This window comes from Protopterus annectens, chromosome 2.part1 (assembly GCF_019279795.1).
Source record: "Protopterus annectens isolate FY-2018-M chromosome 2.part1, PAN1.0, whole genome shotgun sequence".
Taxonomy (NCBI): domain Eukaryota; kingdom Metazoa; phylum Chordata; order Ceratodontiformes; family Protopteridae; genus Protopterus; species Protopterus annectens.
In genome coordinates, this window is record NC_056729.1 from 956,039,270 (window position 1) to 956,052,203 (window position 12,934).

At 38.9% G+C, this 12,934-nt stretch overlaps 1 protein-coding gene across 1 annotated transcript in view; it reads right to left on the minus strand.

Moving 5' to 3' along the window:
* CC2D2A (coiled-coil and C2 domain containing 2A) overlaps window positions 1-12,934 on the minus strand; it is a 3,655,067-nt gene that overhangs the window by 2,924,025 nt on the left and 718,108 nt on the right. The window contains exon 11 of the mRNA XM_044062582.1: window positions 2,395-2,604. Within this exon, the coding sequence (XP_043918517.1) occupies window positions 2,395-2,604 (210 nt within the window). The remainder of the gene's footprint in view (window positions 1-2,394; window positions 2,605-12,934) is intronic.

The window sequence follows — 12,934 nt, forward strand, 5'->3', positions numbered from 1 at the left end:
ATTCTGGGTTCATTTTGGAACTCGGGAGAATACTGTCACTGCGCTTTATGTAACTGGTGTGCAAAAATCTGAATGTGCCCTTAACAACAGTCAAACAGAAATTATTATCTTGCCATCAACAGAAATGAAAGCTTTGCACTTATCGCTCACTCTCTTAGATTTAGTTTGGCATTTAAAAGACTCCAGTCTTGTTCTTCTCTTGTATCCCTACCATCACAATAACGTCTAGGAAAGAATGCTGTAAAAAGCATATGCCTAATCCTTAAAGACAGTGGACTTCTCTCAACCCTTTTTATTTACAACCAAGGAGAAGTTGGGGGTGGCCAGTACCTTCAATGCATTTCTAAAGATAGCTTTATTCTGTGGAAAGCTAATTATACATAATGCACTTTGCCGCTTCTGCAAATGTAGAATCTTTTAAATACTTAACATATGTAGGGGTACAATAAACATCTTCCTCATCAGAAAACTCCTAATCAGTATTAATATATTGGGCTCAGTGTAATACTTACTAAAGCAAGTCTCTAATTGCGTAGTAAAGAATCTTAATTCCTCCTTGTGGACAGCAGGTAAAAGAGTGCAGATGATTTCAATAAGAAGCTACATTTTTATTTATTAATATTGTTTAGATGTTTGTTTTTAAGTACTTTATATTTGTGTTGTCGCCTCACAGTCAGGCGCTGTCCGGTTCGATTCTCAGCTAGAGCGTCTTCTGCATGGAGACATGCGTCAATGGGCGTACCTTCGTTGAAGGTTGTGCGTCAGAGCTGGTAACTCGGCACGTAAAAATAAACTACCAATCATTAGCGGACCAGAGTTCCGCTGTGGCGACCCCTAACCGGGAAAAGCCAAAAGACACAACAACATAGTTTAAAACAAAACAAAGGTAGTCTGATGACTCATTTCTTAAACAAACTAAAGACTTCTAGAAGTCAAAGGCCTGCAAGATTTTTTAACAGTTCAGATAACATGCATAAGCATTTTTTTTTTACTTTCCGAGCTAGTTCTAGACTAGAAAGCCAATATATACAGTTTTTTTTACCACAATTATGTGATATTGGTTTTTCACTGGAACAAGAGAAGTGTCTATAGTTTCAGTTGAAAACTGACTGCAAACTCTGACAGCTGCATTTTCTAATTCTTCTTTCTAAATGCTTTTAAAACAAATCTATAATAAATAGACAAGCATCAATATGCATACGAAACTGGAAGATTTGTCTTATAAAGCATTTACATAATATATCAGCTGCTAAAGCAATAAGATTCACATAGGTTTCATTTGTTACAGGCTATACAGACAAAACTTTCCAGATAACAAAATGGAAAACAAAACAAATGAATCAGCAAAATGATGAGGCTCCATGCCAAAATAATGGCACTAATACCACACAGAAGTTGAAAATGTTATGGTTTCGATACTGTTTTCTCTGGTTATTCCCAGATGGAGAAAACATGATTAAAACCAGGAAATCTCCCACCTCATTCAAAGTATTTACAAAGATAACATACAGATGCTTAACAAAATAAGACGTATCATAAGAAAACGACAGTGAGTTAAAAAAAATATATATATATAATTATATATTTTATATATATATATATATATATATATATATATATATATATATATATATATATATATATATATATATTATATATATATATATATATATATGATGCGATGTATTAACTTCCGTCTTACTTCAACTTTGTAATACTTCATCAATAGCTGAAAAAAAAGCACAGTAAAAGATTTCTGTTCCATGAGGCAAGCCTTTCCCCCAACACCACCATCACCACTTTAATTTGACTTACTCGAAAGTTAAACAATCTTGAGGAAGGTTAAGGAGTTTCGACTACAGAGAACATCCCTGAAGCTGGTCTTGAAAAATCATAGAAATACCAAAAATGTACACAAGCAAAGCTCAAGACAATATTTTAATTTACATAGAAGAACACAATCTAATCTATGCATATGCTGTAAAATGATCTTTGAAAGACTACCAGAAGACATCTTTTTCAACAGAAAGATTCTGACAAGTGCTATCCCTACTATTTTCCAAACCTATGAACACAAAGGATGACTGCTCAAAGATATATAACAAGTAAAAAAAATCTATGTATTTGATAATTACATACACCACTAAACACAAACTCCTATTTCACTGGTGACCCAGCAGCATTGTCTGAAGTGACTTGCTCAGAAACACAATTTATTAATGGAAATGGAATGACCCCAACTCAAGACTACATGATGAAGCTCATTAGTGGGATCATAGCCACAACCCTCTACTCTAAAGTGCCATACTTAGAAACACTAACTGAATATGGTTACAGAAACTTGTTAATTACAAAATTAAAGCAGTAACGGATTATAAAACAAAGAAACATTACCTTATCGGTAAGAAGGTTAGCAAGATTCCTTTGTCTTCTTGTCAGGTACTGGTCATACAGCTGTGTTAGCCTGGCTGCAAGGACATGCTCACGACTAAATAAGGGGTGATGAGTAAATACCAAGCCAGAAATATCAATATCTAGCTGACACTGACCCGGAGCATCTCTTGATCCAACTGCATATCGATGCTTTTGGTTTGCATTCACTGCCTGTAATTACAGATGAAAAGTAAAAACAATAAAGTACCATTTTGAACTACAGTTACCCAATAAAACAAAAATAAATACAATTTTTTGCTTTTTAATAAATGCTGACCCCAGTTGATTCACTATTAATCTACTAATGTAAGAAGAAGTCAACAATCTTTGTATGACATATTAGAACTATGTTGTCTGTGAGCACTCTACTCTCAAAAAAGAAGCAGTTGCTGAACATTTCAATTAACAGACACATTCCTCAGACAATCCTCTACAGCTGCAGTACTGTCATCATAATTCATTACTACCCAGAGTTCATGCTTAACTGTTATCAGTTATGTTTCCAGTCTGTGGAAATAGACTAATACATTGAAAGATTCAACAGTACAGAAATAACAAAAATAGTAACAATGGTTTGTATAGTAAGAACACAGACATCTGCCATTCTTAAAGTTTCTCCTGCAACAAAACATGACCCAACAGATGAATCTGCACTAGTTTCCAGCTAGGCAAGTTCAGGGATTCCTAGTGACTTCCCCAGAGAAATTTGCATCCAGTACTTTCAACCTCCAATTAAAAAACAAGTTAACAGTATCATCGAGAAAAGGGAAGTATTTCTTTTTGTTAAAGGATTGCTGACAGACTTCCACAGCAGCCAGTCATTTTTTAAACACCTTTATTGAATTATCACTTGTGACATAGGCACATTTATATTTACATAAAAGTAATCAAACTGTATAAAAAAGTTAAAATTAACAAACATTATGCTTCACATATATTGCTGTACATTATATAACCTAAACAACATTACATTAAATTATTCAATTTCTGCCTCTTTTTTTAAACAATAAACATCTTTATCAAACCACCACTTATGACTTAAGCAATCATGTTTGTTTGTCTTTCGGCTTTTCCCGGTTAGGATCGCCACAGCGGAACTCCGGTCCGCTAATGACTGGCAGTAGATTTTCACGAACGCCGAGGTGCCAGCTCGACGTTCAACCTTCAACAAAGGCACGCCCATTTACACATGTCTTTCGAATGCCCACCCAACTGCAGGGTAAACATGCAGACTCCACACAGAAGGCACTCCCCGCACTCCAGCCGAGAATCGAAAGGGAGAACCTCTTGCTGTGAGGCAACAATGCTACCACTGCACCACGACATAAGCAATCATACTTTCACATAAATGAAAACAAACCACACCGACACAATCCTTGTTTTAAACATTTTAAATTATAAAACATATTGATACACTCCCAGTTGCAAACATTATACATCACTTATAATATAACCAATTGTTTTCAGTCAAACATTACATAGCTCATTTAAGTCTTGCCTTCCTTTAAACCTCATTCTTCCCCTGTATGCATTGTACCCACAAGTCCGATTTTTCCTATGTACTTTGCTCCTACCTTCTTCCAAAGATCTCAGTTCCAGTTGTTTCATTTCTGTTACTATATCCACCACTTCTAATACAGTTGGTTTACATTTTGATTTCCATTTTCTAGTAACTGCTTTTTTGGCAGCCGACACAACTAGAGACAGCAAGGCCTTACCATGTCTAGGCAATTACGATTCCGTATCACAGCCCAGAAAAATCATCTCCCTCTTCACACCAACCTTCCCAGCCAGCATCTCTGACACTGCATCCCACAGGGAATACTTAAAAGCCACCAACTCACTGCACTCCCAGAAAACATGTTTCCAATTACCTCCTGCCCTGTCACACCTCCAACATTTGCTATCTACCTGAGGAAAAATTCTCCAGAGTCTACCTGGGTATAAAAATATCCATATAGTCATTTCCAAGCAAAAATCCCAAATCTTCCAGAGTTTGCTGCATATTTCAGAGATATACATATATTCTCCCATTGTGTCTTTGTGAATAGCTTATCCAGTCTCTCTTCCCAGTCCATTCCAACTGCCTCTGATTGATTCCTACAGATTATTTATTTATTTTACATTTGTTGACCGAGCTAGTCCGATTGAATACATGTCCATTTTCAGTGGAGGCCTGGGGAGAAAAGCTCCAAGGTAGAACATATAGTAAAAATCACAAAATGATTACAAGTTATACACAGTTTACAGGCCCCAGTTGAGCAAGCAATTAATACATACATTTTTAAAACAGGGTTGACAAATTGACTAGGCAATGTAACATGATTACAGACTATAGAGGAGGATCAAGTCAGGTCTTGTACAAGGACATGGCTAGTGAGTTTTTAAGTATAGCTTGAGGCTTTTTTTGAACCGAGTAAGACAGGGTTCAAGAGCAAGATCAGCAGGGACAGAGTTCCACGTTTTGCCAAAAGAGTTAGCAAACAGCGAGTCCCCAGCAGAGTTGTTGATTTTGGATGTTTGAACCAGTAGTTTATTAGAAGAGCAAAGTGACCTCAGGTTGCTATAAGGGTTGATGATATTTTTAAGTGCATGCGTATTATCAGGGTGGTTGAGAACTTTATGGGTAATTATAAGCTGGTTGTACTGAAGTAGGCTAGGCCATTCTAGCCACCCCAGAAGATTTAGGCTGTGCAGTGGTGGGTCCTACAGGCCGTGTCTGTTGCAAATCTACCAATATAGTTAAAACAGCTGGAGAGTTTGCAAAGAGAGTATTTGTTCAAATTAGTGAGTAGAGGAGAGGCATAGAGAAGAGTGGAGAGCAGATGGGAACTAGTAACAGCAGTCCTAGCAAATGGAGTAAGGAAAGGTTTGATCTTATAGAGTTAGCCAAGTTTTTTGTTAATGGTTTTGATAGTTTGATTGACATGGATATCAAATTTGAGGGTGTTGTCTATTGCGACGCCTAAGAGTTTGGTTTGCGCATCTGGGGAGATAATGGTACCATTACTAGATTTTATGGTAAAGAGTAGTGAGGAAGACTTATAAGTGAGGGAGAAAAGAAGCAACTTTGTTTTGTTAGGGTTTAATATCAGCTGACGGTTAGAGAGCCATTTTTCAAATATATTGAAAGTATTCTGGGTTAATGTCATTAGATCTGTTGGGGAGGTGGCTGAACAAATCAAGGTGGAGTCATCCACATACTGGATACAGGTAACAATTGGGATGAGAGTGGGAAGGTCATTAATAAAGAGAGAGAAAAGAAGGGGTCCTAGTATGGAGCTCTGGGGGACACCTATAGTGATGGGTAGACAAGTTAATAGTTTGTCCTGCCATAGGACAGCTTGTTGTCTACCACACAGGTAAGATTGGAACCAGTGAAATGCATGGCTATTTAGTGAGAATGACTTAAGGGTGCGCATGAGTATTTGGTGGTTGACCATATCGAAGGCCTTGGACAAAGCTAAAAAGAGGGCTGAGGAAAGATTGCTATTATTCCAGTTATGGTTTATGGTGTTAGAGAAGGACAGGAGGGCTGATGTGGTACTGTGGTGTGGCCCTAAAAATGTGCTGAGAGTTAGCCAACAGCTTATTCTGGGTAAGATAACGCATACGTTGTTTATGGACACACTTCTCCATAATTTTAGCCAGTGATGACAGAATAGCTATGGGTCTAAAGTTTGACAGTTCAAAGGACCTGCCACCTTTATGGAGTGGCATTACATGAGATATTTTCCAAATGGAGGGGATGGGAGCTTCAGATAAGGTTCTGTTGATTATGATGGAGATGAGGTATGCTATGCCATCTGCTGCTTTTTGCAAATACTCTGGTGGGATGAGATCAGCTGGTAGAGTAGTTGGTTTTAATTTCTTAATTAGAGATCTGATAAGTGATGTAGAAAATGTTGAAAGCTAAGGGAGAGTGGGGTATTGGCTGTGGCAGAATTTAGGTTGGAGCAGCTGGGTGCCAGTTGGGTGGCTAGGGATTGGATAGTCTCTGTGAAGAAACTATTGAAGGTATTTGCAATATCCTCCGGGGATTTATGGTTGGAAGCAAACAGGGTAGGAGTGGAGGACTGTCCTGGGTAAAGAAGTTTGTTTATTCCTTACCCAAAATGTTTGAGGTTTGTTGTGATGTTTTTGTTGAAGATGGTAGTGGAAGTTTTTTGTCTAGTATAATAGATTTTTTTGTGTGATTCCTTTGCTGTCGGTATCTGAGTTGATCTAGTGGGTCTTTTGTGGCACACCATTTGTCCCATGCCTTATTTCTAGCAATGACTTTAGATTTGGTCTCTTTTAATAGCCATGGGGCAGTTTTTGTTTTGGTTCTAATGGAGCAAGCAGGAGTGTGAGAATGAAGAATAGTAAGGGATACGGAATTAAAGTATGCTACTGCATTGTCCAGTGAAAGGTGCTTTAGGATTGACCAACTGCAAGCTTTAAGTTCATTTTGAAAATTGGTGGAGTTGAAGTTCTTATTATTTCTGATGGTTTTAAATGGGGTCTGGTGGGGGTTGTTCACCGTGTGCTTGATAATGTACCTAATTAAGTGGTCACTTAGGTTATCTGGGAGGGTCTCAATCTAGGATACTTTATTGGGTTTGCCTATTCTGGTGGGGGAGGATATGAGCTGCGTAAAACTGTGTAGGTTGACATGGGTTGTAGGAGATTCTGAGGAACATGTGTTCTAATCAATGTTAAAATCTCCAAGCACCATAATTTCTTCAGGGTAGGTACTGGATAACCATTGGAGGATGTCCTCTAGGGTGTTTGTATTATTACCTGGGGGAATGTAAATGCAGACAGTGTTTATGCATTTGTTATTGTTAATCTTTAGTGTGGTAATAAGAATTTCTGCATTATTAAACTGGGGTGGTTGTAGGGAGGCCGTAGTAACATCTAGTGCATTTTTATAGAGTACAGCTACCCCACCACCCTTCCTAGTAATCATTCAATATTTTATATGCTGTACTAATTATTCCTTTTTTAATGTCAGTTTCTGTTCTAGATTCTACCAAACACTCTACCAGTGCTGGTCCTTTGATTAGGAACCCCCCCCCCTCGCCCATTTCTTTCTCTTTGCCTATACTCTGATAGCAATCCTTGACAGGGAAGGCAATCTCTAACATACAGTTCAAACAAATTCTTGGCATCTTCCCATTCTATCATCTTTCCCTCTGCCAGTTCTCTCCAATAAATTCCAGCCCCCCTCTTGCCTGTCATCTGTATCCCTAATTATAGTCATCCCTATTGGCAGAATCTCCTTTCTTCATCCCTGTGTTGGCTCAGCTCCTAGAATACCCTCTGCTACTTCATGGAGATAATATTCTGTATGATTATTGTTTATCTCTTCAAAGGCCTGCATCCAAAATCCCAGTCTCTCCTTGTTTCTTGAGCTTCCCCCAGTTTCAATGTAATTATTGTTATTCTCCTTAAAGACCTGCATCCAGACTTCCAGTGTCTCCATGTTTCTTGAGCTTCCCCCTATTTCAACATCATCCCTTTCTATTCTGAATTATAATTTTCTGCTTGTGCTATTTATAGTAGCCTTAACTGTGTAGCTCTGAAAATACACCTTCAAATTGGGAATTTCCTATCTGCCCTGTTCTACTAGAAGAATCAGCTTATCCCACTTGATTCTTGCCATCTCCCCGTTCCAGATAAAGTCCTTCAGTCCTTTGTTAATTGCTATCCACAACTTCACCTCTCATTGATAAAAATATGCCTCACCTGTGTACAAGACTAAAGGGACTAAAAATATTTTGACTGCGTTTATCTTACTATCCATATCCATACAACAAAGCTTCCATTTTCTCAGTTTTTGTATTACCTTTTGTTTAGTCTCTTCCCATATATCCTTAGCTGCCACACCAAAATCATTTAATCCATACTCCTAAATACTTAATTTTATAATGTTCCCATAAATAAGGATATTGCTGAACCAATTTGTGTGTGAGTACATAATTTACCACTACTGCCTTTGTTTTAGCTATATTAATTTTGTTTCCCAAAAAGAAATGAAAGTGTCTCAAAATGTTCCACAACACTGTAATGCCTCCTCCTGGTTTTGTAAGGTATAAAATAATATCATCTGCAAATAAAGCCAGCTTTTCTTGACTACCATACCAATTACATCCTTGAATTTCTGAGTCCCTTATTTTCTTTGGCAGTGATTCTAAATATAATGCAAATAACAAAGGGGAAAGAATACACCCCTGCCTGGTTCCTCTGCTCAAGCAGAAATTATCAGAGAGGACCCCACCCACTTTAATTTTTGCATCCGATCCCTCATATATCCTCCTAATCAATGTTATAATTTTTTCAAGAAATGCAAATGCTTCCATTGCCCTGCTCATAATGTCCCAGCTTACTCTGTCAAATGCTTTTTCTGCATCAAGACCCACCAACAACAATGGTATTTTCTTACATTCTGCTTCCCTCTGGATCGTTAATGTTGTCAAATATTTGCATCCCCTCCACAAAACCACACTGATCAATATCCATCAATTTTGACATTACTTTTGTCATTCTTTTAGCCATTATAGATATGAATACTTTATAATCTTGATTTAGTATTGAAATGGGCCTGTACGAAACTGGGTCCAATGGATCTTTACCCTCTTTAGGTATTATAGCTACCACTGCTTTCTTCCAGGATGTTGAAACTTCTCCTCCTTTTAAAATACTGCTGAACAAAACCTTCCAGATCTTTATCAGTTTTTTCCCTCCTAGTTTCCAAACTTCCACAGGAATACCACCTATTTCTGGGAACTTTCCTGTAGATTAGTTGGGTCTATGTCATAACATCGAAAGGAACAAATCTCGAATGGCTGAAATATCGAAATTGCCGTTCATTGAAATTGCTTTTGTAGGAGGGCTGCACCCCCCCACATGTCCCACTAATTATATATACCAACTCTGAGATCGCACTACAGTGAGGAAAGGGCAAAATTCCCCAATCTTCACTGTACTGCAATCGCACAAAAAATAAATCGATGAATGGCAATTTCGATGTTTCAGCCATTCGATATTTGATCCTTTCGATGTTATGATATAGACCTGATTAGTTTATACATCACAATTTTTTATCTTATCTCCTCCTATCCGAACCATTAGTAATTGAGCCATATCTACCTCTAACCTTGACATATTTAATTCTTCCATAAACATTTCCATTTGTATCTTTTCTTAATTTCCATATTTCTCTGCTTTATACAGACTTTTATAGAATTTCCAAAGTACTTCTAATACTTCTACAAGATCTCGTTACCTACCTTGTTATAAGCTCCCTAAGCTTGGTGACAGCCATTTCTACTTTCTGTTGCCTAAGTCATTAAGCTAAATGTTTTTGTGTTGTAGTGTTATTATCAAAAAAAAAAAGAAGTTATGTACTCACCATAACGTTCCATGGGAGTTGCTCATCTCACCTTCATTCCTACTGATGGGTTCAGCGCCGATTCTTTGCTCTGACTCGGCCAAATGCAAAAGCTCAAGGTCTTCAACCAGCTCATGGCCTACTCCCTATCCCATGATCCACTGGTGCTTCCCTCAGATCTTGTTTGCTGCCAACTAAACTGACTAGATAAGTCCCTCCCCCTTCCGCCAACAACAAAAAAATAGTATCCAAGAATACAGTAGATATGGACTAAAGACAACCCAGACTTGTTTCAACTTCTCGGTCCACAAGAAACTGGTAGGGGCTTGGTGGGTAGGATGCAAGAATGAAGGTGAGATTAATAACTCACATGGAACATTATGGTGAGTATATAACTTCTTTATGTGAAGTTGTTCTATGGGTAGCATCCCAAGCACCATCTTTCTCAGGTGGCTCATGGGAGAATGTTCTTCAGGACAGTGGAACCAAAGGAAGCCCTGTCCCTGGAGGTCTTGTCTACTTTGTAATGAGTGATGAAGGTATGAGGCCTTGACCAAGTAGCTGCTGCACAAATAGTATCTAATGGTAATTTAGCAGTAAAGGCTGATGCAGCTCTAGTAGAGTGGGCCTTTATCTTCTGTTGTAATGGTGCATTCACTGAACTGTAATTGAAGCAAATACAATCTGATAACCATTTTGATAAAGTGGTTTTCGCCACTGGAGCACCTTTTTTAGACTCTGAAAAGGAGACAAAGAGCTGTTCTGTTTTCCTGAAATGTTTGGTCCTGTCTAAATAGAATCAAATTTGTCTGTCAACATCAAGCTTGTGCAGCATATGTTCCATCTTATTAGTGTATTTAGGGAAAAAAATGGGCAATTCAATAGATTGGTTGAGATTTGTCCCCGTGCAAACTTTAGGTAAAAATTATGGATTAGTTCTGAGCAAGACTCGTTCATTATAAAAAATCAAATAAGGGGTTTTAATGGACAAGGCATGTAACTCTGAAACTCTCTGAGCAGAAGTAATAGCTATTAAAAATATGGTTTTCCATGATAGATATTTCAAGTCACAAGATGAGGCTGGTTCGAAAGGGGGTAGGATTATTCAGGAAAGAACAACATTTAGATTCCATGGCACAGCTGGAGTTTTGATGGGTGGTCTCAAATGAACAGTACCCTGAGAAAGGCTTTAAAGAGTCTATCTGACATGATATTAGAACCCTGCTCACCAAGATGAAAGTTAGAAATTGCTGCCAATTGAACTCTAATGGTAGCCACAGCTGCTCCTTCACTGAAAAGTTTAGTCAAAAACTCCAGAATGGATGAAATTGAAGCCAGGTATGTTCTGAGACACCCATACAGAAAACCTTTTCCATTTACCAAGATATAACTTCCTGGTAGATGATTTATGAGAGGATGTTAAAATATGCTGAGCAGCAGCTGAGAGGTTGTGAATCCTGGATATGTTTGGAATTGGAGCACCCAAGCTGTCAGTTTGAGGGACTGAAGAGAAGACTGGAAAGCCCCTGATGAATGAGTCAGAAGATCTGGAACTGGGTCCAGAATCCAAGGTTCTTCCAATAGATGAGGGTGGAGGAAGGGGAACCAAATTTGACAAGGCCATTTAGTGGCTATTTAAATGATGGTCCTTCCCAGAGCCTTAACTTTCTATAAAACTCTGGGTATCAGAAGGAAAGGCGGGAAGGCATAAAGGAGACCCAGGGGCCAGTTGTGTACAAGTGCATCCCTTGGGGCATCCCCCGGAGGGGGGATTAGGGCAAAGTAGCTGCTGCATTTTGTGTTTGTTGGAGTTGCTAAGAGATCGCAGCAAGGCTGGTCCCATCTGTGCAATATCCTTTCCGCTACTTCTTCCTTTAGGGACCACTCATGAGGCAACAGAATTGCCCTGCTCAGTTTGTCTGCTATCATATTGGATCTCCATGGGATGTGCATTGCTATCAGAAAGCACTGGGTGGAAGTTGCCCACTGCCATACTCTAAGGACCTCTCATCATAGGGAATAAGATCTGGTTCCTCCTTGTTTGTTTACGTACCACACCACTGACATATTGTCTGTCTGAATTGCAATAGTACCCAAAGGGAGAGAGTCTTGAAAGGACTGCAATGCTAGAAGTACTGATCTCATTTCCAGGTCATTGATATGCAGATGAGCCTCATGTTTTGTCCATGTGCCTTGGGCTGTTCTTCCCTGATAATGCCTCCCCCACCCTATCAGGGAGGTGTCCGTGGTCACCATGGCTATAGGAGTGTGTAGAACAAAGGGGCAACTCAGATTTACTTGGTGAGATGTCAGCCACCACTTGAAGGTTCTTCTTGCATGAATTTGTTATGATTTTGTGTGACACTGGAAGTTCTTGAAAAGACCATTGCGTAAACAAGAGCCATTGCAGTACACGCATATGCATCTGATCTAAAGGAATCTCAATGATTGCTGCCATCATTGTCCCCAACAATTTGAGTACCATTGAAACTGGGGCTTTTTCTCTCGGGAGCAGGTCCAGGACCTGTTTTCATAGAACACAAACTCTTTCTAGTGGAAGGCTTAAGGTCATGGTAATGGTATTTAGTTCTGCTCCTATAAAAACAGTATGTTGAGATGGCGGCAAGGCAGATTTTTCTGAATTTATGTTAAAACCCAACTGACTGTAGAGGTTCAAAGTTGTGTCCCTTGCTTGAATGAGTTGATGCCTGGTGATAGCAGTGAGGAGCCAGTCATCTAGGTATGGAAACACCTAGAATCCCAAACGTCTCAGGTGAGCCGTGACTACTGCCATGCATTTGGTGAACATTCTGGGATCTGTAGTAAGACCAAAGGGTGGTACGCGAAACTGATAATGACTGGCTACCATCCAGAAGTGTAGATGATCCCTGGATGGTTTGTCCATTTTTATGTGGTAGTACGCATCCTGGAGATCTATCGAGCACATCCAATTGTCTTTCCCTAAAAAGGGAAGTATTGACTGTAGTGTGACCATCTGGAATTTTGTCTTTTACCGACTTGTTTATTCTGCCGAGATCCATGGGCCTCCAGTCCCCTGTTTTCTTTGGAACTAAAAAGAACCTTGAGTAAGTTCCAGATCCTCTCTGGTCTGCTAGAACTGGTTGG